The sequence below is a fragment of the Oncorhynchus mykiss genome, chromosome 17 (assembly GCF_057628025.1).
Source record: "Oncorhynchus mykiss isolate SJ-2025 chromosome 17, ASM5762802v1, whole genome shotgun sequence".
NCBI lineage: Eukaryota > Metazoa > Chordata > Actinopteri > Salmoniformes > Salmonidae > Oncorhynchus > Oncorhynchus mykiss.
The window spans coordinates 58,935,826-58,960,994 of NC_143038.1; the positions used below are offsets into that span (position 1 = coordinate 58,935,826).

Below are 25,169 nucleotides of genomic sequence, written 5' to 3' on the forward strand. Positions count from 1 at the left end.
TATATAATATATATGTAAACTGACCATAAATGTGGCTCTTTTCCAGTGGTGGAAAAAGTACCAAATTGTCATACTTGAGTAAAAGTAAAAATGCCTTAATAGAAAATGAAAGTCACCCAGTAAAAAACTACTTGAGTAAAAGTCTAAAAGTATTTGGTTTTAAATATACTTAAGTGTCAAAAGTAAATGCAATTGCTAAAGTGTACTTAAATATCAAAAGTACAAGTATACATCATTTCATATTCCCTATATTAAGCAAAGCAGACGGCCATATTTTCTAGTTTTTCTTTCTTTCCGGAGAGCCAGAGGCACGCTCCAACTCTGACAAAATGTACAAATGAAGCATGTGTTAAGTGAGTCCGCCAGATCAGAGGCAGTAGGGATGACCAGGGATGTTCTCTTGATAAGTGTGAATTAGACCATTTTCTTGTCCTGCTGAGCATTCAAAGTGTAACAAGTACTTTTGGGTGTTAGTCAAAAATATTAATAGTATTGTAAAGTACAGATACCCCCAAAAACGATTAAAGTAGTACTTTAAAGTATTTTTACTTAATTAGGTTATTTACACCTCTGCTCGTTTCAGGAAACTGAGCATATGTCGCACGTCACAGGAGAGCCATTTGCAAGTAATTTTTATTTTATTTGATCAAAATGCCTTCTGGAATAGGTAAACTTTCATGTGTCTTAATAACAAATATGTATGCCATCGTTAAATACGAATACAATTGTTCAATTATGAGCCTAGTTGGTTTAGCCACAGAAAAAGTAAGCAACCTTCCTGCTAGCCCTGATTGGCTGAAATAATGAGTGGGCTGGACATGCCAAGAGATGAGTTCGGATTGGTCTGCCATGTAGCATGCTTCTGTCTATTTGAGTTGGTCAGTATGTGTACTGTTGGTAATCCTGTCTAACATGGCTTTTAAAAATATATATTGCATAGTAGAACAGCATAAGTGCTGTGGAATTAGAGTTTGATAGCTAAGGAGATGGAGAAAACACCTGTCTCCGAATTACACCTTCAAACTAAGGGCAACCATGGAATCCGTGACAGAGAGGGAGAAGCATCCATCCATGTATACGGGTAAGATAGTCTAGCTAGCTCCATTTTCAGATATTACACGTTTCAAATTTAGTCAGAAAGTCGTTTTCATTTCAAATGTACTGCTAGCTAGCTAGCTAACGTTAGCTGGCTGGCTCGCTTGCTAACGTTACGTGTATGATTTGTGTAGTAATATTATTCATATCTCAGAGTCATTTGTTTTGCTAGTTATATCCTAATGTTAGCTAGCTAATATTGAACCTGGTTGGTTAGATACCAGCAGATTCATGAAGGGTAGTAACGTCATGAGTTTAAATTATGGTTCATTGTTTAGCTTGCTAGTTACATGTCATAACAAAATACTCCACTATGCAAGTATCCATTTCAATAGAATGTTTATGATTTCACTGCGATTGATGTTGATAGACGTAGCTGGTAAATTCGCTCTGGCAATCTACTCCGATTTCACAGCACTCTCGTCTGAGTGTGCCAGAGCGCAGAATAACTGACAAATTTATGAACGCTCAACACCCGTTGAATATGGCCTGTGTCAGTAAACGTTGGCAAAAAAGCGTAATTAAATTGTTGACAGTAGCACAGTTGCTGGGTGTATAACTCAGGAACTTTCACTGTCTTCTTGGTAAGCAGCTCCAGTATAGATTTGGCCTTGTGTTTTAGGTTATTGTCCTGTTGAAAGGTGAATTCATCTCGCAGTGTCTGGTGGAAAGCCGACTGGACCATGTTTTCCTCTAGGATTTTGCCTGTGCTTAGCTCCATTCCCTTTTTTATCCTGAAAAACTCCCCAGTCCTTAACAATTACAAGCATACCCATAACATAATGCAGCTGCCACTAAGCTTGAAAATATATCCATCCAGCAATAGGTGTCCTTTTTTTGTGAGGCATTGGAAAACCTCCCTGGTCTTTGTGGATAAATCTGTGTTTGAAATTCACTGCTCGACTGAGGAACCTCCAGATAATTGTATGTGTGGGGTACAGCGATGAGGTAGTCATTCAAAAATCATGTTAATTAAACACTATTATTGCACTTATTATGTGACTTGTTAAAAACATTTATTTAAGTTATTTAGGCTTTCCATAACAAAGGGGTTAAATGATTATTGACTGAAGACATTTCAGCTTTTCATTTTTAATTGATTTGTAAAAATGTTTTAAAAAAAACATAATTCCACTTTCACATTATGGGATATTGTGTGTAGGCCAGTGACCGAAAATCTGAATTTAATCCAGCTAATTATTAGAATCAGATGCACTAGATCAGGGTTGGAGAGAAAACCTACAGGATGGTAGCTCTCCAGGAACAGGGTTGGAGATCCCTGTGTTAGTGTAATAGGTTTAATACTGTATAATAGGCTAATTCTATTGATCCCTTTTCCCTTTTTACTCTGCTTTTTACCCTAACAAGTATAACAGTGTCAGATGCTGCTTGTTGTAGTGAAGATGCCTCAGATGCACAGAGGGGATTGGCGAGATCAGGGGGTGTAAAAGAAGTCATACAACTCTGACAATGACTGGGACTGACGTCAATGGCAGAAGGATTTAGCTGAAATGTCGGGTTGAAGGTGTAAATTGATGGTGCTTGACTCAAGTCTGCAAGTATCTGTGGCCCTCATTATTATTGCGGCCCACCAATCGCTTCTCCGAGGTGCATCCGCATTGTGATTTGAACTATTTCATATTTCTTAAGATTCATCAGTTCATGAAAAGCTATCTACTTTGATAGACAATTCATTGTATTTAAAGTTACAATAGAGAAAATAGACAAAAAAATAGAATTACACTTTTTTTTTTTACACCACCAATCAAATGATCAAGAGGGCAAAAGGGCAGGTTCTTCAGCACCCCTATGCTCTTAGAAAAAAAGGTGCTATCTAGAACCTAAAAGGGTTATTTGGCAGTCCCCATAGGAGAACCATTTGAATAACCCTTTTTGGTTCTAGGAAGAACCGCTTTGGGTTCAATGTAGAACCCTTTCCAACAAGGGTTCTACATGGAACCGAAAAGGGTTCTCCTGTGTGGACAGCCAAAGATCCCTTTTGAAACCCTTTTTGTCTAAGAGTGTTGGGCTCTATCTGTGCATAAAAGAGAAAATGTACTGGGCTTTTCCGTGTAAAAACCCACATGAGCACAAACATATGAAGTTCGTAGGAGCACAGTTTGGAGTCAAATGAAACCTAAGTGTATATAAACATTAAGGACACCTTCCTAATATTGAGTTGCACCCCCCACCCCCTTTTGTCATGGATAGAGCAGGTGTCCTTAATGTTTTGTACATCCAGTGTTTATTAAGGCATCCTAAAAATTAGGAATAAGCAAAGGCTTTGATTTCTGGCCAAAGAGCTGGAAAAGATGTCTTAGAAAAAATCTAGCAGAAAAAGTCTTAAAAGGTATTATCAACATTGATATTTAGTTTTACAGAAATGATTTGCCTTCTGTAAGTTTAAGAAATATTGCTTAATGTCTTGTCATTCTGTTCCCAAAAAGTTGGAATACCTGCTACTGTCCTCCCTTGGCATACTGTTACGTTCAGCTCATAACTGTTTATCTCTCTTTCTGTCGCATGGTGGTCAAAGCAAGAGTGTGAAAACAGTTGAGACAACTTCTCCCTCTCTCTCTCTCCAATTAATGTCACCTCTCCCGGCTCTTACAGACCCCTACCCATGAGTCCCCTCTCTTTCCATTTACTGTAACCAGCCCTCTCACCCACTGAGCACCGACCGACAACGGAGGTCTATGGACGCTGAAAAGTAGATGAAATGTGGTCAGTCCAAATGTATACCAATCATAGACATCTGTTTCACAAGTTTGGACAGCACAGTACAGTAGAGCACAGTACAGTACAGTAAACTTGAGTATGGGTCAGTGCAATACAGTAAGGTACTGTAATGTACAGTAAAGAGTTTAATACAGCAGAGCACACTAGAGTAGATTACAGTATAATTTACTGTATTGTACTGAACTTTACTCTTACTGTACTGAACTATACTCTATTGAACTGTATTTTACTCTACTGAACTATACTGTGCTGTGCTGTACTGGGATGTACTCTACTCTGCTGTGCTTTGCTGTACTCTACTCTGCTCTGCTCTACTGTGAGGTCCAAACTTGTGAAACATAGACGTCTATGATTGGTACAGATTTGATGCGGCCCGGACCAACCAAATGTAGTCTTGTTTGGGGGAGAGCTAATTAGAATAATAGCCAATGTGTAGAATAATACCCAAACATGCAAAGGAGGACAATGCCTCTTTCTACCTTTGTGTACCTATTCAGGATACATCACCATGAAGAATATGACATTCATAATTATGCATTTTTGTATAGTATAGATCACAGACCCATGATGTCATTCTGTTACCATCCATATGTTACCGGGTGTTGATCCACTTCACTTACTGTAGTTCAATAATCAGAATAGATTTTTTCAAACTCAAGGTGTCATATCATATCATTTTTGGAAAATGTGGTCACATAAAAAACTGAGGGAGATTTTACTGTCATTCTGTTACCAAACTGCACTGTTGTTCCAGTAAATGTGTTTCTGTAACATTTTTGGTGGAAATTGTTCAAAGTAGTCCTTGTGCATAGTGTTGTATGGTTTAACTTGGCAATCAATGGTTTTTGTTTGGCATACGTTTAAAGTGAAGTGAGCCTCAGCGTCATTCTGTTACCGTGGAATTGCTCTACTGCACAAGGTCTGCCTAGTGCACACAGTGTACATACAGTTTTACACGTGGAGAGTATGAGTGGCAGCCAGTCACTTTAGAGCCTTGAGACAGTGAAAGGGTTGCTGCAATCATCCAGGCGAGCAGCCAAGGGTCACTCCAAACGCATTCTTTCACCCCTCCATCTCCTCCAGCACTAGGCCACGACATACCAATGTTATTGTGCACTGTCTGAACCTGACCTCAAACAAGCCAAGGCCGTGTGAATGGGTCTGTCTGGAGTTCCCTTCAACAAAAACACAAGTGCGTAGACACACACACCATACAAAATAGTCACTCCTTTAGCTACATGCATATGCACTCTCTCACCTTACAAAATAGCATTACGCTATCAATTAGCCTTACTACAGACCCAACAGTTAACAGAAGCACAGTGTTGCCTGAACAGGAGGGTGCTGGGGAGCACCTGCACTGTGGCCTGTGTCTGTTGTGAGCACAGCTGCATGGATGGAAAAGTCCCTTGGTTTCAGTGGTGTAGTCTGAGAAGTGGGGGGTGAGAGTGGCGACTGCAGTGGGCCACAGGTTGGTCCTGGATCAGACAAACAGCAGGACAGGGGAATCACACAGAGACATGTACTCATTCTGCGAGGAGGAAAGGAGTGCTGTGTGCATGCTCCACTTCCTGAACATCCAAAATCACACAGTGCTGCTGTCCCGCATGTTATCAAGTACATTCTGTATTGGATGTCTGCATACTATAATATACTAGAGACGCACCCCCAATAGACACAGTATACTAGTTTCCTATGCTAGCATACTGCTGAATGTAGAATTAGACCCTTGTTTGTCTGCAATCAATTTCAATCAAAAGTGCCAGGCTAATCTTGGACGAGAGGGGAGCAGAGACGTAACGTACAGCAATATTGCTTAATTCTGCCCTTTGCCATCTGTGTCAAGAGTCAGTTTAACAGCCCAGCCCCCCAAACCAGTGTGTTTGGGGGGCTGGGTGTTTACAAGTGAAAACACTTCCAGTAAGTCTCAGACCGCGTGCGGTCAACGCTGACATTAAGTTAATCTTCAAAATGGTTCAATGGAAATGAAAGAAGTGCATTTTTCACTATTAAAACCACAAGGGCCATGACAGAGAAACAGGAAGCTGTGTGGTTTTGACAGCAACAGAAACGTCACAGGCAAGCCACTACATCTACTATTCTTCTATGCAAATTAAAGACACAGTTCACATTTCAAACTAGACCTAACAAACAAATAGTAACAGTGTGCAAAACACAGCAAAAAAACTCCTCACTCTCCCTTCTTCTGAAATGACTCTAATGCATTTTCTTATCAATGCGATTCAAAGTTCAAATCAAGATGCGGATGCATCTTGGAGCAGTGAGCGTGGGCCTCAAAAATAATGAAGGAAACAGATTCTGGTGGACCGGAGTCAAGCATCATCAATTTACACCTTCAATCCGACATTTCAGCTAAAGCCTTCTGCCATTGACGTCAGTCCCAGTCATTGTCAGAGTTGTCTGACTTCTTTTACACCCCCTGATCTCTTCAATCCCCTCTGTGCATCTGAGGCATCTTCACAACAACAAGCAGAATCTGACACTGTTATACTTGTTAGGTTAACCAGCAGAGTAAGAAGGGAAAATGGATCAATAGAATTAGTCTATTATACAGTATTAAACCTATTACACTAGAACACAGGGCTCTCCAACCCTGTTAGGTTTTCGCTACAACCATAATCTAGCGCATCTGATTCTAATAATTAGCTAGTTGATAAGATTAATCAGGTTAGTTACAACTGGAGTTGGATTGAAAACCTATAAGAGGGTAGCTCTCCAGGAACAGGGTTAGAGAGCCCTGCACTAACTTTGGGCAGAAGGTAGCCTAGTGGTTAGAGCGTTGGGCCAGTAACCGAAAGGTTGATAGATCAAATCCCCGAGCTGACAAAAGGTAAAAATCTGTCGTTCTGCCCCTGAACAAGGCAGTGTTCCTAGGCCATCATTGTAAATAAGAATTTGTTCTTAACAGTCTTGCCTAGTTAAATAAAAGTTAAATAAAAAATAAATGAACATATTTTGAAGTGTATGTGACATACACTTCAAAATATGTTCATTTATTTTTTATTTAACTTTTATTTAACTAGGCAAGACTGTTAAGAACAAATTAGGCATTTGAGAGGCATTTGTCAAAATTTTGTTTTTTTTTGGCAGAAATGCCTTCTGGAACAGGTGAACTTCATATGCCTTAATAACAAGCTTGTATGCCATCTGTAAATATTAATTAAATTGTTAAATTGCGAGCCTAGTTGGTTTAGACTCAGAAAAAGACTTCCCGCTAGCCATGATTGGCTGAGATAATGGATGGGTCGGACATGCCGAGAGATGAGTTCGGATTGGTCTGCAATGTAGCATGCTTCTGTTTATAACATGAGCTGCTCAGTATGTGTAGATAATCCTTGCTACCGTGACTTTTTTGAAAGATATAACATTAGCCATGGAGAACGGCAAAAGTGTTGCTACTGCTAGTCGTATGGGTTGGGATTATGGATTCATTGTTTAGCTAGCTAGCTAAAAGACTCCACTAAAACAGATGACTACATGATCCATCAAGTTAGACAGGTGTGTCTGGGGAGGATTACAGCAATCTATTGTACATATCTAGATAATAGTGACTCATTCTTTCACATGATCCTTCAATTTAGACTGTCATGTACTGTCATGTTGTGTCTTGTCTCTGTCCTTTCCCTTCACCCTGTCTCCCTCTGCTGGTCGTTGTTAGGTTACCTTTTCTCCCCCTCTTTCCCCCAGCTGTGCCTTGTCTCCTCCTAACCACCTCGTCACCCCTTTTCCCACCTGTTCCCTTTTTCCCTCTGATTAGTCCCCTATATCTCTCTCTGTTTTTGTTCCTGTCTTTGTCGGATTCTTGTTTGTTGTGTTTCATGCCTGAACCAGACTGTCGTCATGTTTGCTGTAACCTTGTCTTGTCCTGTCGGAATCTGCCGGTCCGTCTGAGCCTACCTATGTTTGGTAATTAAAGAAGCTCTGTTTAAGTTAATTCGCTTTTGGGTCCTCATTCACGCACCGTAACAGAAGAATCCGACCAAGAATGGACCCAGCGACTTCGGATCCTCTCCACTCAGCCGTCGGGATCCAGGGAGCGATGCTAGGCAGACACGAGCAGGAAGTGTCTGCTGCTCGACATGCCGTTGAGACCCTGGCCACCCAAGTCTCCAACCTCACAGAACAGGTTCACCATCTCCGCCTCGATCCACCGGCCACTTCCAGGGCTTTCGAATCTCCGGAGCCCAGAATCAATAACCCGCCGTGTTACTCTGGGGAGCCCACTGAATGCCGCTCGTTCCTCACCCAGTGTGATATTGTGTTTTCTCTCCAGCCCAACACTTACTCCAGGAGCACTGCTCGTGTCGCCTACGTCATATCTCTCCTTATTGGACGGGCTCGTGAGTGGGGCACGGCAATCTGGGAGGCAAGGGCTGAGTGTACTAACCAGTATCAGGACTTTAAGGAGGAGATGATACGGGTTTTTGATCGATCTGTTTTTGGGGAGGAGGCTTCCAGGGCCCTGTCTTCCCTATGTCAAGGCAATCGATCCATAACAGACTACTCTATTGAGTTTCGCACTCTTGCTGTCTCCAGTGGCTGGAACGAGCCGGCCTTGCTCGCTCGTCTTCTGGAGGGTCTCCGCGCAGAGGTAAAGGATGAGATTCTCTCCCGGGAGGTTCCTTCCAGCGTGGATTCCTTGATTGAACTCGCTATTCGCATTGAGCGACGGGTTGATCTTCGTCACCGAGCTCGTGGAAAGGAGCTCGCGCTCTCCGTCGCCCCCCTCTCCGCATCACTACCATCTTCCTCTGCCGGCTCGGGTGCTGAGCCCATGCAGCTGGGAGGTATCCGCATCTCGACTAAGGAGAGGGAACGGAGAATCACCAACCGCCTCTGTCTCTATTGCGGTTCCGCTGGTCATTTTGTCACTTCATGTCCAGTAAAAGGCCAGAGCTCGTCAGTAAGCGGAGGGCTACTGGTGAGCGCTACTACTCCTGTCTCTCCTTCAAGATCCTGCACTACCTTGTCGGTCCATCTACGCTGGACCGGTTCGTCAGCTCCCTGCAGTGCCTTAATAGACTCTGGGGCGGAGGGCTGTTTTATGGACGAGACCTGGGCTTGGGAACATGACATTCCTCTCAGACAGTTAAAGGAGCCCACGGCCTTGTTCGCCCTGGATGGTAGTCCTCTCCCCAGGATTTAGCGTGAGACGCTACCTTTAACCCTCACTGTTTCTGGTAATCATAGTGAAACCATTTCTTTTTTAATTTTTCGTTCACCTTTTACACCTGTTGTTTTGGGCCATCCCTGGCTAGTTTGTCATAATCCTTCCATTAATTGGTCTAGTAATTCTATCCTCTCCTGGAACGTCTCTTGTCATGTGAAATGTTTAATGTCTGCTATCCCTCCTGTTTCCTCTGTCTCTTCTTCACAGGAGGAGCCTGGTGATTTGACAGGGGTGCCGGAGGAATATCACGATCTGCGCACGGTGTTCAGTCGGTCCAGGGCCACCTCTCTTCCTCCACACCGGTCGTATGATTGTAGTATTGATCTCCTTCCGGGAACCACCCCCCCCCGGGGTAGACTATACTCTCTGTCGGCTCCCGAACGTAAGGCTCTCGAAGATTATTTGTCTGTAGCTCTTGACGCCGGTACCATAGTCCCCTCCTCCTCTCCCGCCGGAGCGGGGTTTTTTTTTGTCAAGAAGAAGGACGGGTCTCTGCGCCCCTGCATAGATTATCGAGGGCTGAATGACATAACAGTGAAGAATCGTTATCCGCTTCCTCTTATGTCTTCAGCCTTCGAGATCCTGCAGGGAGCCAGGTTTTTCACTAAGTTGGACCTTCGTAACGCTTACCATCTCGTGCGCATCAGGGAGGGGGACGAGTGGAAGACGGCGTTTAACACTCCGTTAGGGCACTTTGAATACCGGGTTCTTCCTTTCGGCCTCGCTAACGCTCCAGCTGTCTTTCAGGCATTAGTCAATGATGTCCTGAGAGACATGCTGAACATCTTTGTTTTCGTTTACCTTGACGATATCCTGATTTTTTCACCGTCACTCCAGATTCATGTTCAGCACGTTCGACGTGTCCTCCAGCGCCTTTTAGAGAATTGTCTTTTTGTGAAGGCTGAGAAGTGCACTTTTCATGCCTCCTCCGTCACATTTCTCGGTTCTGTTATTTCCGCTGAAGGCATTAAGATGGATCCCGCTAAGGTCCAAGCTGTCATTGATTGGCCCGTCCCTAAGTCACGCGTCGAGCTGCAGCGCTTTCTCGGCTTCGCAAACTTCTATCGTCGTTTCATCCGTAATTTCGGTCAGGTGTCAGCTCCTCTCACAGCCCTTACTTCTGTCAAGACGTGCTTTAAGTGGTCCGTTTCCGCCCAGGGAGCTTTTGATCTCCTCAAGAATCGTTTTAAATCCGCTCCTATCCTTGTTACACCTGACGTCTCTAGACAGTTCGTTGTCGAGGTTGACGCGTCAGAGGTGGGCGTGGGAGCCATTCTTTCTCAGCGCTCCCTCTCTGACGACAAGGTCCACCCATGCGCGTATTTTTCTCATCGCCTGTCGCCGTCGGAACGTAACTATGATGTGGGTAACCGCGAACTGCTCGCCATCCGGTTAGCCCTAGGCGAATGGCGACAGTGGTTGGAGGGGGCGACCGTTCCTTTTGTCGTTTGGACTGACCATAGGAACCTTGAGTACATCCGTTCTGCCAAACGACTTAATGCGCGTCAGGCGCGTTGGGCGCTGTTTTTCGCTCGTTTCGAGTTCGTGATTTCTTATCGTCCGGGCTCTAAGAACACCAAGCCTGATGCTTTGTCTCGTCTCTTCAGTTCTTCAGTAGCCTCCACTGACCCCGAGGGGATTCTCCCTGAGGGGCGTGTTGTCGGGTTGACTGTCTGGGGAATTGAGAGGCAGGTAAAACAAGCGCTCACTCACACTCCGTCGCCGCGCGCTTGTCCTAGGAACCTTCTTTTCGTTCCCGTTCCTACTCGTCTGGCCGTTCTTCAGTGGGCTCACTCTGCCAAGTTAGCCGGCCACCCTGGCGTTCGGGGTACGCTTGCTTCCATTCGCCAGCGTTTTTGGTGGCCCACCCGGGAGCATGACACGCGTCGTTTCGTGGCTGCTTGTTCGGTCTGCGCGCAGACTAAGTCCGGTAACTCTCCTCCTGCCGGCCGTCTCAGGCCGCTTCCTATTCCCTCTCGACCGTGGTCTCACATCGCCTTAGATTTTGTCACCGGACTGCCTTCGTCAGCGGGGAAGACTGTTATTCTTACGGTTGTCGATAGGTTCTCTAAGGCGGCTCATTTCATTCCCCTTGCTAAGCTTCCTTCTGCTAAAGAGACGGCACAAATCATCATCGAGAATGTTTTCAGAATTCATGGCCTTCCGTCAGACGTCGTTTCGGACAGAGGTCCGCAATTCACGTCTCAATTTTGGAGGGAGTTTTGCCGTTTGATTGGGGCTTCCGTCAGTCTCTCTTCCGGCTTTCACCCCCAGTCTAACGGTCAAGCAGAACGGGCCAATCAGACTATTGGTCGCATCTTACGCAGTCTTTCTTTTCGTAACCCTGCGTCTTGGTCAGAACAGCTTCCCTGGGCAGAATACGCCCACAACTCGCTTCCTTCGTCTGCGACCGGGCTATCTCCTTTTCAGAGTAGCCTCGGGTACCAGCCTCCGCTGTTCTCATCTCAGTTCGCCGAGTCCAGCGTCCCCTCCGCTCAGGCTTTTGTCCAACGTTGCGAGCGCACCTGGAAGAGGGTCAGGTCTGCACTTTGCCGTTATAGGACGCAGACTGTGAGGGCTGCTAATAAGCGTAGAACTAAGAGTCCTAGATATTGTCGCGGTCAGAGAGTTTGGCTCTCCACTCAGAACCTTCCCCTTAAGACGGCTTCTCGCAAGTTGACCCCGCGGTTCATTGGTCCGTTCCGTATTTCTCGGGTCATTAATCCTGTCGCAGTTCGACTTCTTCTTCCGCGATACCTTCGTCGCGTCCACCCGGTCTTCCATGTCTCCTGCATCAAGCCCGTCCTTCGCGCCCCCGCTCGTCTTCCCCCCCCCCCCCCCCATCCTTGTCGAGGGCGCACCCATCTACAGGGTCCGTAGAATTTTGGACATGCGTCCTCGGGGCCGTGGTCACCAGTACCTCGTAGATTGGGAGGGGTACGGTCCTGAGGAGAGGAGTTGGGTTCCCTCTCGGGACGTGCTGGACCGTGCGCTGATCGAGGATTTCCTCCGTTGCCGCCAGGTTTCCTCCTCGAGTGCGCCAGGAGGCGCTCGGTGAGTGGGGGGGTACTGTCATGTACTGTCATGTTGTGTCTTGTCTCTGTCTTTTCCCTTCACCCTGTCTCCCTCTGCTGGTCGTTGTTAGGTTACCTTTTCTCCCCCTCTTTCCCCCAGCTGTGCCTTGTCTCCTCCTAACCACCTCGTCACCCCTTTTCCCACCTGTTCCCTTTTTCCCTCTGATTAGTCCCCTATATCTCTCTCTGTTTTTGTTCCTGTCTTTGTCGGATTCTTGTTTGTTGTGTTTCATGCCTGAACCAGACTGTCGTCATGTTTGCTGTAACCTTGTCTTGTCCTGTCGGAATCTGCCGGTCCGTCTGAGCCTACCTATGTTTGGTAATTAAAGAAGCTCTGTTTAAGTTAATTCGCTTTTGGGTCCTCATTCACGCACCGTAACATAGACAAGTGTCTCTGGGTAAGCATCATCTAATAAATTATACAGTATATGTATCTGGACACTTTCTATTTTTGATATAGTGTGTGTTTACCAGAGACAGTAATTTGAAGAACAACATGACCTGCACCAAAGTCAGATTAGGATATAGGCCAAGGACAAGATAAAGTTTTTTCCTTGTCCAAGATGGCATAGCAGCAAGACATGTTTGTTTTTGTCCCGTTTTTGTCCCGTGTAAATATTCAGCTTTTTTTGCTTTTCTATATACATATATTTCAATCTGTTTTTTCATTTTCGAATAAAATATACTTTCCTGCAACCCGCCTCACCCAACGTCGTATGGATCTGCAATTTTTTTGTTGTTGACCTTATAACTGGACCCTCCAACAGAAGCTAGCCTTCAGAGGCTAGCCAGCTAATTAGCTACTATCTATTTCGTCATCGTTAGTTACTGCTAGCAGTCTTTACCTTTAGCACAGTCACCAGCTGCTTTAGCCCGGATAATATCGGTCTGTCTGCACAGTGTGATGTCAGCCTTGAGCATATTGGACTGCTTTTTTCTCCCACTACATCACCGGATTCCTGCCGCATACCCTGGGCCATTACACCGGATCATCGCAGCTAGCTAGCTGCTACCGAGTGGCTGCCGTGGCTAACGTTCTTGTCCAGAAGCAAGCACCAGTTAGCCTCAAGCTAGGCCCCTTCCCATTCCCCCGGATAGGAAACGTAGTACACCAACTGCAATACCTCTCTTACCTATTGGCCTGGACCCTTTGTCGACAAGAAGCCCTGCCGATCCAAAACGACTGGTCTGCTGACGTAATTCGGCCGATGTGCTCTCAACCGGCCTCTGAGTCATTGATGTCGGTGAGGACCCAGCTCATAGCCTCGGCCTGCTAACTCTCTGAGCGCCATGTCTCCCAATGGGCTAGCATAGTGACGACTGCCAAGCGGCTCCCGGTTTAGTTTATTGCTGCTTATTGGACCCTATGATCACTCGGCTACACAGCTAATGCCTACTGGACTGTTCATTAACACGGCACTTCATTTTGTTTATCTGTCAGCCCCAGCCTCGAAACTCAGGCCTTGTGTGTTGCTAACTGACCCTCTTTGCCCATTCATCACCATTTAACCATGTTGTCTTAGCTGTTTACCCGTTGTTGTCTTAGCCCTCCCAATCAACACCTGTGATTTTTTTATGCCTCCCTCTATTGTCAATATGCCTTGTATACTGTTGTTTAGGGTAGCTCTCATTGTTTTGTTTTACTGCGGAGCCCCTAGCCCCGCTCTACATGCCTCGGTTAGCTCCCTTGCCCCACCCCCTACACATGCGGAGACCGCACCTAGCTTAACTGGCACTTCCAGAGATGCAGCCTCTCTCATCGTCCCTCAATGCCTAGGTTTACCTCCACTGTACTCGCACCCTACCATGCCCTTGTCTGTGCATTATGCCCTGAATCTATCCTACCACACCCAGAAGTCTGCTCCATTTAGACTCTGTTCCGAACGCACTAGACGACCAGTTCGTTTAGCCTTTATCCGTACTCTTATCCTACTCCTTCTCTGTTCCTCTGGTGATGTAGAGGTTAAACCAGGCCCTGTGTGTCCCCAGGCACTCTCATTTGTTGACTTCTATAAACGGAAAAGCCTTGGGTTCATGCATGTTAACATCAGAAGCCTCCTCCATAAGTTTGCTTTATTCACTGCTTAAGCACCCTCCGCCACCTTGATGTCCTAGCCATGTCTGAATCCTGGCTTAGGAAGGCCACCAAAAATTCAGAAATTTCCATCCCCAATTATAACATTTTCCGTCAAGACAGAAATGCTAAAGGGGGCGGAGTTTCAATCTACTGTAAAGATAGCCTGCAGAGTTCTGTCCTACAATCCAGGTCTATGCCCAAACTGTTCGAGCTACAACTTTTAAAAATCCATCTCTCCAGAAATAAGTCTCTCACTGTTGCCGCAAAAACATCCTGTGACGCACTGCACTAGCTTTGAATAGTCCCCGCGATATGCAACTTTTCAGGGAAGTCAGGAACCAATATACACAATCAGTTAGGAAAGCAAAGGCTAGCTTTTTCAAATATAAATTTGCATCCTGCAGCACTAATTCCCAAGAGTTTTGGGACACTGTAACGTCCATGGAGAATAAGAGCACCTCTTCTCAGCTACCCACTGTACTGAGGCTAGGTAACACTGTCACCACCGATAAATCCACGATAATCGAGAATTTCAATAAGCATTTCTCTACAGTGTACCACGCTTTCCACCTGGCTACCCCAACACCGGACAACAGCTCTGCACCCCCCGCAGCAACTGGCCAAAGCCCCCTCCCCCGCTTCTCCTTCCCCCAAATCCAGACAGCTGATGTCCCGAAAGAGCAGCAGAATCTGGATCCCAACAACTCAGCTGGGCTAGAGAATCTGGACCCTCTCTTCCTAAAATTATCCACCGCCATTGTCCAAACCCCTAATACTAGTCTGTTCAACCTCTCTTTCATTTCATCTGAGATTCCTAAAGATTTGATAGTGGCCGCGGTCATCCCCCTCTTCAAAGGGGGAGACACAATAGACCCAAACTGTTACAGACCTATATCCATCCTGCCCTGCCTTTCTATAGTCTTCAAAAGCCAAGTGAACAAACAGATCACCGACCATCTCGAAACTCACCGTACCTTCTCCGCTATGTAATCCGGTTTCCGAGCTGTTCACGGGTGAACCTCATCCATGCTCAAGGTCCTAAACAATATCATAACCACCATCGATAAAAAACAGTACTGTTCAGAAGTCTTCAACAACCTGACCAAGGCTTTCAACTCTGTCAATCACCGTATTCTTATCGGCAGACTCAACAGCCTTGGTTTCTCTAATGACTGCCTCGCCTGGTTAACTAAATGCTTCTCAGCTAGAGTTAAGTGTGTCAAATCGGAGGGCCTGTTGTCCGGACCTCTGGCAGTCTCTATGGGAGTGCCACAGGGTTCAATTCTCGGGTTGACTCTTTTCTCTGTATATATCAATGATGTCGCTCTTGCTGCGGGTGATTCTTTGATCCACCTCTACGCAGACGACACCATTCTGTATACATCTGGCCCTTCTTTGGACACTGTGGTAACACACCTCCAAATGAGCTTCAATGCCATACAACACTCCTTCCGTGGCCTCCAACTGCTCTTAAATGCTAGTAAAACTAAATGCATGCTCTTCAACCGATTGCTGTACGCACGCGCCCGCCCGCCTAGCATCACTACTCTGGACGGTTCTGACTTAGAATATGTGGACAACTATAAATACCTAGGTGTCTGGCTAGACTGTAAACTCTCCTTCCAGACTCATATTAAGCATCTGAAATCCAAAATGAATTCTAGAATCGGCTTCCTATTTCGCAACAAAGCCTCCTTCACTCATGCTGCCAAACATACCCTCGTAACACTGACTATCCTGCCGATCCTTGACTTTGGCGATGTCAATTACAAAATAGCCTCCAACACCCTACTTAGCAAATTGGATGTTGTCTATCACAGTGCCATCTGTTTTGTCACCAAAGCCCCATATACTACCCACCATTGTGACTGTATGCTCTTGTTGGCTGGTCCTCGCTACATATTTGTATTCCAAACCCACTGGCTCCAGGTCATCTATAAGTATTTTCTAGGTAAAGCTCCGGTAAAACTCCAAACTGTAACCTGTGCCTGCAACCTGGTGCAGGTTGACGACAATATAACCTCCTGTTCCGAGGATGTAGGACGACGGTCCGATATCAGAATGGTTCAGATAATAACTACAGAACGAAGCCAACATCAGCGTGAGCTTTGGTTGCGAATGGGATGTTTCCTTTATGACGTAATTTGTAATCAAGTTATGTTTTAATTACGTGTATGTGTAATTCTGTGTGATTAGTTAGTTATTTAGTAAATAAATAATTAAACACAATTTTGTATTCCTGACTCAAATTGTTAGCCAGGGTTCGTGCAGAAAACCAAGAATTTACATCTTTCAGATGAGACTGAATTAAGATGACGATTGATATTGACTGCTATTGATGTAAAATATTACTAGGTCTTTAAGAGTTTATTCAGAAGATAACAGCTCTATAAATATTATTTTGTGGTGCCCGACTCTCTAGTTAATTACATTTACATGATCAGCTCATTCAGGTAATATTAATTACAGATAAATAATTTTATAGAATAGCATGTAATATCACTTAATTCGGCATAGCCAAAGACACGACAAATGATAGTAAAAAGCTTAGGGGCACTTTAAATACAATTTGGGGAAAAAAAAAGCCAACTCGACTCCTTCATTCATTGAATCAGATGGCTCATTCATCACAAAGCCCACTGATATTGCAAACTACTTTAATTACTTTTTCATTGGCAAGATAAGCAAACTTAGAGATAACATGCCAGCAACAAACGCTGACACGATACATCCAAGTATATTGGACCAAATTATGAAAGACAACAATTGTACTTTTGAATTCCGTAAAGTCAGTGTGGAAGAGGTGAAACATTTTTTGTTTTCCATCAATAATGACAAGCCATCGGGGTCTGAAAATCTAGATGGAAAATTACTGAGGATAATAGCAGACGATATTGCCACATCTTCAATTTAAGCCTACTAGAGAACGTGTGCCCTCAAGAATAGTAAAGCCCCTTTACTGGCTCAAGTAGCCAACCAATCAGCCTGTTACCAACCCGTAGTAAACTTCTGGAAAAAATAGTGTTTGACCAGATACAATGCTATCTTACAGTAAAAAAATTGACAACAATTTCATTATGCTTATAGGAAAGGACACTCAACAAGCACAGCACTTACACAAATGACTGAAGATTGGCTGAGAGAAATTGATGATAAAATGATTGTGGGGGCTGTCTTGTTAGACTTCAGTGCAGCTTTTGACATTATTGATCATAGTCTGCTGCTGGAAAAATGTATGTTTTATGGCTTTACACCCCCTGCTATAATGTGTATAAATACTTACTTGTCTAACAGAACACAGACTGTGTTCTTTAATGGAAGCCTTTAAAATATAATCCAGTTGAAATCAGGAATTCCCCAGGGTAGCTGTTTAGGCCCCTTGCTTTTTTTCAATTTTTACTAACAACATGCCACTGACTTTGAGTAAAGCCAGAGTTTCTGTGTATGTGGATGACTCAACACTATACACGCCAGCTAATACAGTGACTGAAATGACTGCAACACTCAACAAAGAGCTGCAGTTAGTTTCAGAGTGGGTGGCAAGGAATACGTTAGCATTTCTAAGCTACTCATCCTGGGGTCCACACAAAACATAAAACATTACATAATACAGAACATTAATAGACAAGAACAGCTCAAGGACAGAACTGCATACATATAAAACGTCACACATAGCTGGTGGGGTAAGTGTGTGTGTGTCAATGCTGTATGTTAATTCCATCAATCAAATGTATTTATAAAGCCCTTTTACATCAGTGGATGTCAAAAGTGCTCATACAGAAACCCAGCCTAAAACCCCAAACAGCAAGCAATGCAGATATAGAAGCGCTGTGGCCTGGAAAAACTCCCTAGAAAGGAGTTTCTAAAACTAAAACATTTCTAAAACTAAAAGCATTGTATTTGGAACAAAACACTCACTAAACCCTAAACCTCAACTAAATCTTGTAATAAATCATGTGGAAATTGAGCAAGTTGAGATGACTAAACTGCTTGGAGTAGCACTAGATTATAAACTGTCATGGTCAAAACATATTGATGCAGTAGTAGCTAAAATGGGGATAAGTATGTCTATAATAAAGTGATACTCTTCCTTCTTAACAACACTATCAGCAAAGCAGGTCCTACAGGCCCTAGTTTTGTCGCACCTGGACTACTGCTCAGTCGTGTGGTCAGGTGCCACAAAAAAGTACTTTGGAAAATTGCAATTGGCTCAGAACAGGGCAGCACGGCTGGCCCTTGTGTGTACACAGAGAGATAATATTAATAACATGCATGTCAATCTCTCCTGGCTCAAAGTGGAGGGGAGATTGACTTTATCACTACTTTTATTTATGAGAGGTATTGACATGTTGAATGCACTGAGGTGTCTGTCTAAACTACATGCAAAGCCCACAAGACATGCCACAAGAGGTCTTTTCACAGTCCCCAAGTCCAGAACAGACTATGGGAGGCACACAGTACTACATGACTACATGGAACTCTATTCCACATCAAGTAACTGACGCAAGCAGTAAAATTAGATTTTTTTTTAAAACATATCAAAATCACCTTATGGAACAGTAGGGACTGTGAAGCAACACAAACATTGGCACAGACACATGCATACACACACACACACGCACGATAACATACACACTATACATACACATGGATTTAGTACTGTAGATATGTGGTAGTGGTGGAGTATGGGCCTGAGGGCACACCTTGTGTTGTGAAATCTGTGAATGTATTGTAATGTATAAACTGCCTTCATTTTGCTGGACCCCAGGAAGAGTAGCTGCTGCTTGGGCAGCAACTAATGGGGATCAGGTGAAAGTTTTACACAAACATTCTATAATTATCAGCACGACTGGGCAGTTTTGTGTTATGAGAACATTTACCACAACCGAATAAATGTTCTAGGAACTATCCCAGAACCAATTTTGGTTTGCTGGGATGGCTGCTTTCGGGGATTAACACATTTCATGCCAACGGAACATTGTCTGGATCTTAATTCTCCATGCCAATGGAACATTGTCTGGATCTTAATTCTCTATTCACAAAGCTTACAGATGTGATAATACTTTGGAGGGATTCAATGGTCACGAAGGCAGGGATTACACAACACAATGCCACTGCTTTGGGCCAGCTGCCAATTAATGGTAGAAAAACCTGGCCAGCCATAGCAATCAACTCTCCTCGACTCAGGACCCACATATCCCTAGGTTGAGTTAATTTAGATTAGTAGATGGTGGACTGGGCCATCTGCAGCAAAGCAGTGGAGGAGGACCTTTAAAAAGTCTACAATGTATTGGCGCTTATGTGGTTTTCTGTTTCTGAACATGTTTTTAGATTTATTCTCGCCATGGAACAGAGTTATTTTACTGCATGCCAAAATCTCTCTATCTAGTATAGGAGCTGACCCTCATTCTGAGGATACACATTTGATCAAAGCTCAGATATGTGAGCGCTTCTGATGAAGTCATGCAGAACTGCCAACTCCCTGTCAGAGATCTATTTATGACCACATACCTGCCTATCTTGATGTGTATCATCAATAATCTCCTTCATAATAAGCTGTTTTGGCTGGTGCTTTACAAGTTATAAGATATCTAGGTCATAATACGCGTAGTAGTCTAGTCGTACCCTGATCATCTCAGCGACGTAGCTCTCTGGTCCTGTGTACTCTGTGGAGTCCTTCACCTTGACCAGTACTATGAAAAACAGGTAGTGCCACATGTTGTGCTCCACCTTGATGTGCTCTTCAAATGTCACCGTCTTGTTGTCAAACTTGTCCCTTTCTAGGCCTGCACACGAAGGGACACACAAAAACAAATTGTCAAACACATGCCGGAACATAAATGCATGGCAGTTACTTAATCTGTAAACAAACAAATCCATGTGTGGCAATAATGAGCCATTCATTATCAGTCTGGTTATTGTCTGTGATGACTTTAGTCATGACAACTATAGCATGGGGAAGTTCTGTCATTGGAGAGAAGAATACAATACACTTCAGTGGGAGAATAGAATAGGGTCTTAAAGCTGGTTCTTAATGTCTTACATTTGTATTTTACTTGCCCATTTACCCTACTTCCCCCGTGGGGGCCAGCCATACGTAAAATGCATGAAAAACAAATGTATAGGCTAAAGTAACTAAGGCTACATTAACTAATAGCTTGTGTATGCCGATGTGATACAGTTCATTTCCATTGCGTTGCACTTTGGGAGGAGTGTTTCATGGCTGAGTGAGTGTTGCACACTAACATGGTCAAGAACCTGCATGGTAACAGGAGGAAGTTACTCCTCCGCATCGCATCATCCATGACTAACCACTCTGGTTCTGGGAAGAGGAGGTGTTGTGATGTCTATGCTGCTGAGCGTAGCAAAACAGCCCCCATTCTACCACGGGCCAGCTGTGAGGCATGCAACAGTATAAACTAGGTGGTTTGAACCCTGAATGCTGATTGGCTGACAGCCGTGGTATATCAGACCGTATACTACGGGTATGACAAAACATTTATTTTTACTGCTCTAATACGTTGGTAACCAGTTCATAATAGAAATAAGGCACTTCGGGGGTGTGTGATATATGGCCAATATACCACGGCTAAGGGCTTTATCCAGACAATCCGCTTTGCGTCATGCAAAAGAACAGCCCTTTGCCGTGGTATATTGGCCATATACCACACCTCCTCGGGCCTTACTGCTTAAGTAACAGCCTCAGACAGACTTACAGTGCAGTCTCAGGTTAGACCACTCATATGTTCATCCTCATACAACACTCACTGGACTGCCTAGTGTTAAATAAAACTACTTTTCATAGACTCTACAGACCAAATCCACTAGTCATTCCAACCCCAGCTCAAATTGCAGCTACCATCATGATAGCTGAGCATCAGCCCACTGAACACTCGCGGTGGACACAGGCCAGAAGAGCCCAGTCAGACCCAGGTAGGGCCACTCACCACAGATGAAGCATGTTGTCTTCAGGACTTCCTCCTTTTTCTGTTTCTCACTCCTGAGGTCAGCAAAGGTGTCGATGATGACTCCGAAGATGAGGTTGAGGACGATGATGATGACGAGGAAGAAGAAAAGTAGGTCATATATCACCCTGCCAGCAAATAAAGGCTCCTAGCAAATACATGAGAGAAAGGAACAGGAATTTGATAACATACAGCTGTACATTTCAACAAGTCAACTATCAAAAGACAACTGCAGCTATGAAACAGAACTGCAGCAAAATTGTTCCTTGTTGATTAGCAATAATTGAGATTGAGGTGAAGCTAAACTGTGTTGGTTTCTTCCTCTTTCTGGACCTGTGGGAAATGTAAATGGATTGATGGTGTTCAACATGGGCATTCGCATACCTCTTTGGATGGCTTCCGCAGAACATCCCCCACACCACCTCCACTCCTCAGGCCGTGACTCAGGACAGTGACGATACACATGAGGAGGGAGTCACACGACCGCTCCTTGTCCTCAATCACCACCGCCGACGGCTGGGTGGCTATGGCAGCTACAGAGGGACATCAGGGACATTGTGTATATCCACAACAAATCCAATCCTCTAACTCACATCTACATTTCTCATATACAATACCTCATGGCAAATTCTGTCTTGAGGGGGGTGGGGGGGGGGACACACACGACGATTTAGTGAATTAGGACAATGTTGTGTAAACAAAAGCTTAACATCTCACTCCAAATAAACCTGCAAATCAACCCTACCACAGCCTGCTTCTTCCCAGCACAGGAACCACTGAAAATACCAATGTAACCCTCCAAAACAGTTCTCACAAAACAACAGGTCACCAGACTAGTGTCATTAATTTGGGCCTACATGAGGTTTGAACACAGACACCGTCAGGCCTGACAAGGTCAGAAAAGGTTGGCTCAGCACATTAAGGCAGCATTGAGGTCATCTTTAATTTGGGAGATTTTTCTAAAGAAGTCAACAGTGTCTGTTAGAATGCCAGGATCCCAATGAGCTGCCACCCGGCACCCTCTCAGAGCGAACCCGTCCTGTGCCTGATGGCAATTAATACCTAACCTCTCCTCCAACCTCCCTCTGGATCCTGGTCCTCCAGTAGCAGACACACACGGCAAGGCCAAAACCCCTGTGAGCTTCCCCCAGCCCAGCCAAACCCAGCCAGGCCTAAACCCCTGTGCGCTTCCCCCAGCCCAGCCAAACCCAGCTAGGCATAAACCCCTATGCTTTTCCTAACCCAGCCAGGCCTAAACCCCTGTGCGCTTTCCCTAGCCCAGCCAGGCCTAATCCCCTGTGTGCTTCCCCCAGCCCAGCCAAACCCAGCCAGGCATAAACCCCTATGCTTTCCCTAGCCCAGCCAAACCCAGCCAGGCCTAAACCCCTGGGTCTGTCAGTTGTCTTTTCCTAATGAGCCCAGCCTAGCAAGCTAGTTAATGCTTGTTGCTAGAAATTTCAGCGTGAATTTGAAACTTGAAGGCAGTTTGAACTTGAGAGTTGAGAATCATTCAGTTTTTATCAGACTACAAAATCAACAAATGTGCTTCAGCTGCCCGTCACCCTGGCCTGAAATTAGCTCCACTATCTATCCTTCCCTCTAAGTTACCTCAAGACAGCAGTGCTCGGCACGCGGGACTCGGGAGCAAGGACACTGTACCATGTGTTAAGTTGCAGGTTTGCAGCGTAAACTCTTGCCATTGAGCAGCAGTAGACTGTATCACCGTGCCATCAAGATGTTTACTACCATTACAAGTTATTTATTGTGTAGGCTGCTCAAAATATAATGGAGTATGGAAGAAATTGGCAACGTCAACTACCGCCAGCGACGTGATACAGCTGCCCGGTGAAGCAATTGCTGCCCAGTGGGAAGCACCTCACAACACCGTTGCATTGGTCATTCACACCGGCTTGTTGTAACGTTAGCTAATTGGCATGACACGGAGATATCCAGATTCCATAGGGTGACCAATACTACAAGTTATTTCTCCTTTTCCCATTGAAATAAACATCACATTTTCTTTGACAAGTTTTAAGTTGCGCCATGCTGTTGTTGCCAGCATAAACTAGCTACCTGGGAACGAAAGGCTTATCAGGACGACTGACTGAACAGAATCCATCGACTCTCTGCTGCACAACATATGTCATCAATTTGGGCACCAGGAGTGTCGGTATAGCCTCTCCCAGCCCAGTCAAACCTAGCCAGGTCTAAAACCCTGTGTGCTTCCCCCAGCCAAACCCAGCCAGGCCCAACCAAGGCCTAATCCCATGACTGCCTCATAGTACAGATTTCCGTCTGAGTGGAATTGTGGGGAGGACTGACTCAGGTGGTCTGTGAGGATACAGAAGAACATACATGCAAGCCTGTGTGCACACACATATACCCACACTTTTCCTGGAGCACATACCATCCATAACAGCTTCTGTGGAGCAGTTCTCCCCGCTGTCCTTCCGACACACTCCTGCTGACAGAAAATCTCCCACCATACTGGCTCCACTCTCTGCCAAACAGGAAAACAAAAGGTCAGGAGGAACACTCGTGCCTTTGTTGGCTCAATATTGTCTATTGTAACGGAGGGACCCTATTTGGCCTTGCAGAGTTATTTCACAGCAGGAAATCTGGTGTAAGTAATGTTAACAATCAGAATGACAATCAGAATGGGAGGATAGACAGAATAAGTTGTTCTGTTTGGGAACCCCTAAGTGTCATAGTGCCTGCTCTTTGACCTTACCTAGTGTTTTATTAGGTATCCTGTCAATATTGAGGAGGAAGTCATCTTGGAAGAAGATGTAGCCAACGATGGAGAAGAGGTAGACCAGGATGAGAGCCAGCACGGCAGTCAGCAGGATGGAGCGGCCATTACGGGTTACACTCTTGATCACGTTCAGCAGCGTCTCCTCCCTGTACACCAGGTCAAAGAGCTACAGGAGAAACAAACACAGCTTAGTGGGAGACAGGGAGGGTGAGTGAGTGTGTGAGTGTGTGAGTGAGTGAGTGAGTGAGTGAGTGAGTGAGTGAGTGAGTGAGATACACTGCCCCAGTCCCATACAACCAGTTGGGTTCTCAGTACATTGTGCAGATAGGAATAAAGAACTCTCTGGGAAGAAGAAAGGCGGAGGTGTATGTTTCATGATTAACTACTCATGGTGTGATTGTGGTAATGTACAGGAACTCAAGTCCTTTTGTTCACCCGACCTAGAATACCTCACAATCAAATGCAGACCGCATTACCTACCGAGAGAATTCTGTTCGGTCACCGTCAAAGGGTGTATATTCACCCTCAATCCGATACCACGACGGCACGCAAGGAAGTACACTGGACTATGTGTATATCCTGAGGCCGCAGTTATTGAAGCTGGAGACTTCAATAAAGCAAATCTGTAGTTCTACGAACACATTGCCTGCAGTACTTGCGGTTCAACAACTTTGGGACATTGTTCTCCCTTCCGGGATGGCTACATGGCCCAGTTCAGTTATGCCCTGTGTAAGGCAATAAAACAGGCAAAACATCAGTACAGACACAAAGCGGAGTTGCAATCAACGGCTCAGACATGAGACATATGTGGCAGGGATACAAAGGGAAAACCAGCAAGGTCGCGGACACCAACATCTTGCTCCTGGACAAGCGAAGCACATTCTTCGCCTGCTTTGAGGATAACACAGTGCTACCGACGCGGGCCACTCCCGAGAACTCTTATTCTCCGTGGCTAAAGTAAGACATTTAAACATGTTAACACTCGCAAGGCTGCCAGCCCAGACGGCATCCTTAGACGCATCCTCAGAGCATGCGCAGGCTGTTTACGGATATATTCAATCTCTCCCAATCCCAGTCTGCTGCCCCCACTTGCATCAAGATGTCTACCATTGTTCCTGTACCCAAGAAAGTGAAGGTAACTAAAATACATTATTATTGCCCCGTAGTACTCACAGCTGACATCATGTAGTGTTTTGACAGGCTAGTTAAGAATCATATCACCGCCACCTTACCTGACACCCTAGACCCACTGCAATTTGCATACCACCTCAAA

General features: G+C 44.9%; 1 protein-coding gene across 7 annotated transcripts in view; it reads right to left on the reverse strand.

Moving 5' to 3' along the window:
* The window catches only part of LOC110494585 (inositol 1,4,5-trisphosphate receptor, type 1b), a 157,106-nt gene that overhangs the window by 8,670 nt on the left and 123,267 nt on the right, over nt 1–25,169 (reverse strand). For all 7 annotated transcript variants that reach the window (XM_090206110.1, XM_090206109.1, XM_090206108.1 and 4 more), the window contains 5 exons: nt 23,873–24,062; nt 23,549–23,641; nt 21,526–21,674; nt 21,124–21,289; nt 19,802–19,962 (listed from right to left, as the gene is read on the reverse strand). In XM_090206110.1, the coding sequence (XP_090062236.1) occupies nt 19,802–19,962; nt 21,124–21,289; nt 21,526–21,674; nt 23,549–23,641; nt 23,873–24,062 (759 nt within the window). The remainder of the gene's footprint in view (nt 1–19,801; nt 19,963–21,123; nt 21,290–21,525; nt 21,675–23,548; nt 23,642–23,872; nt 24,063–25,169) is intronic.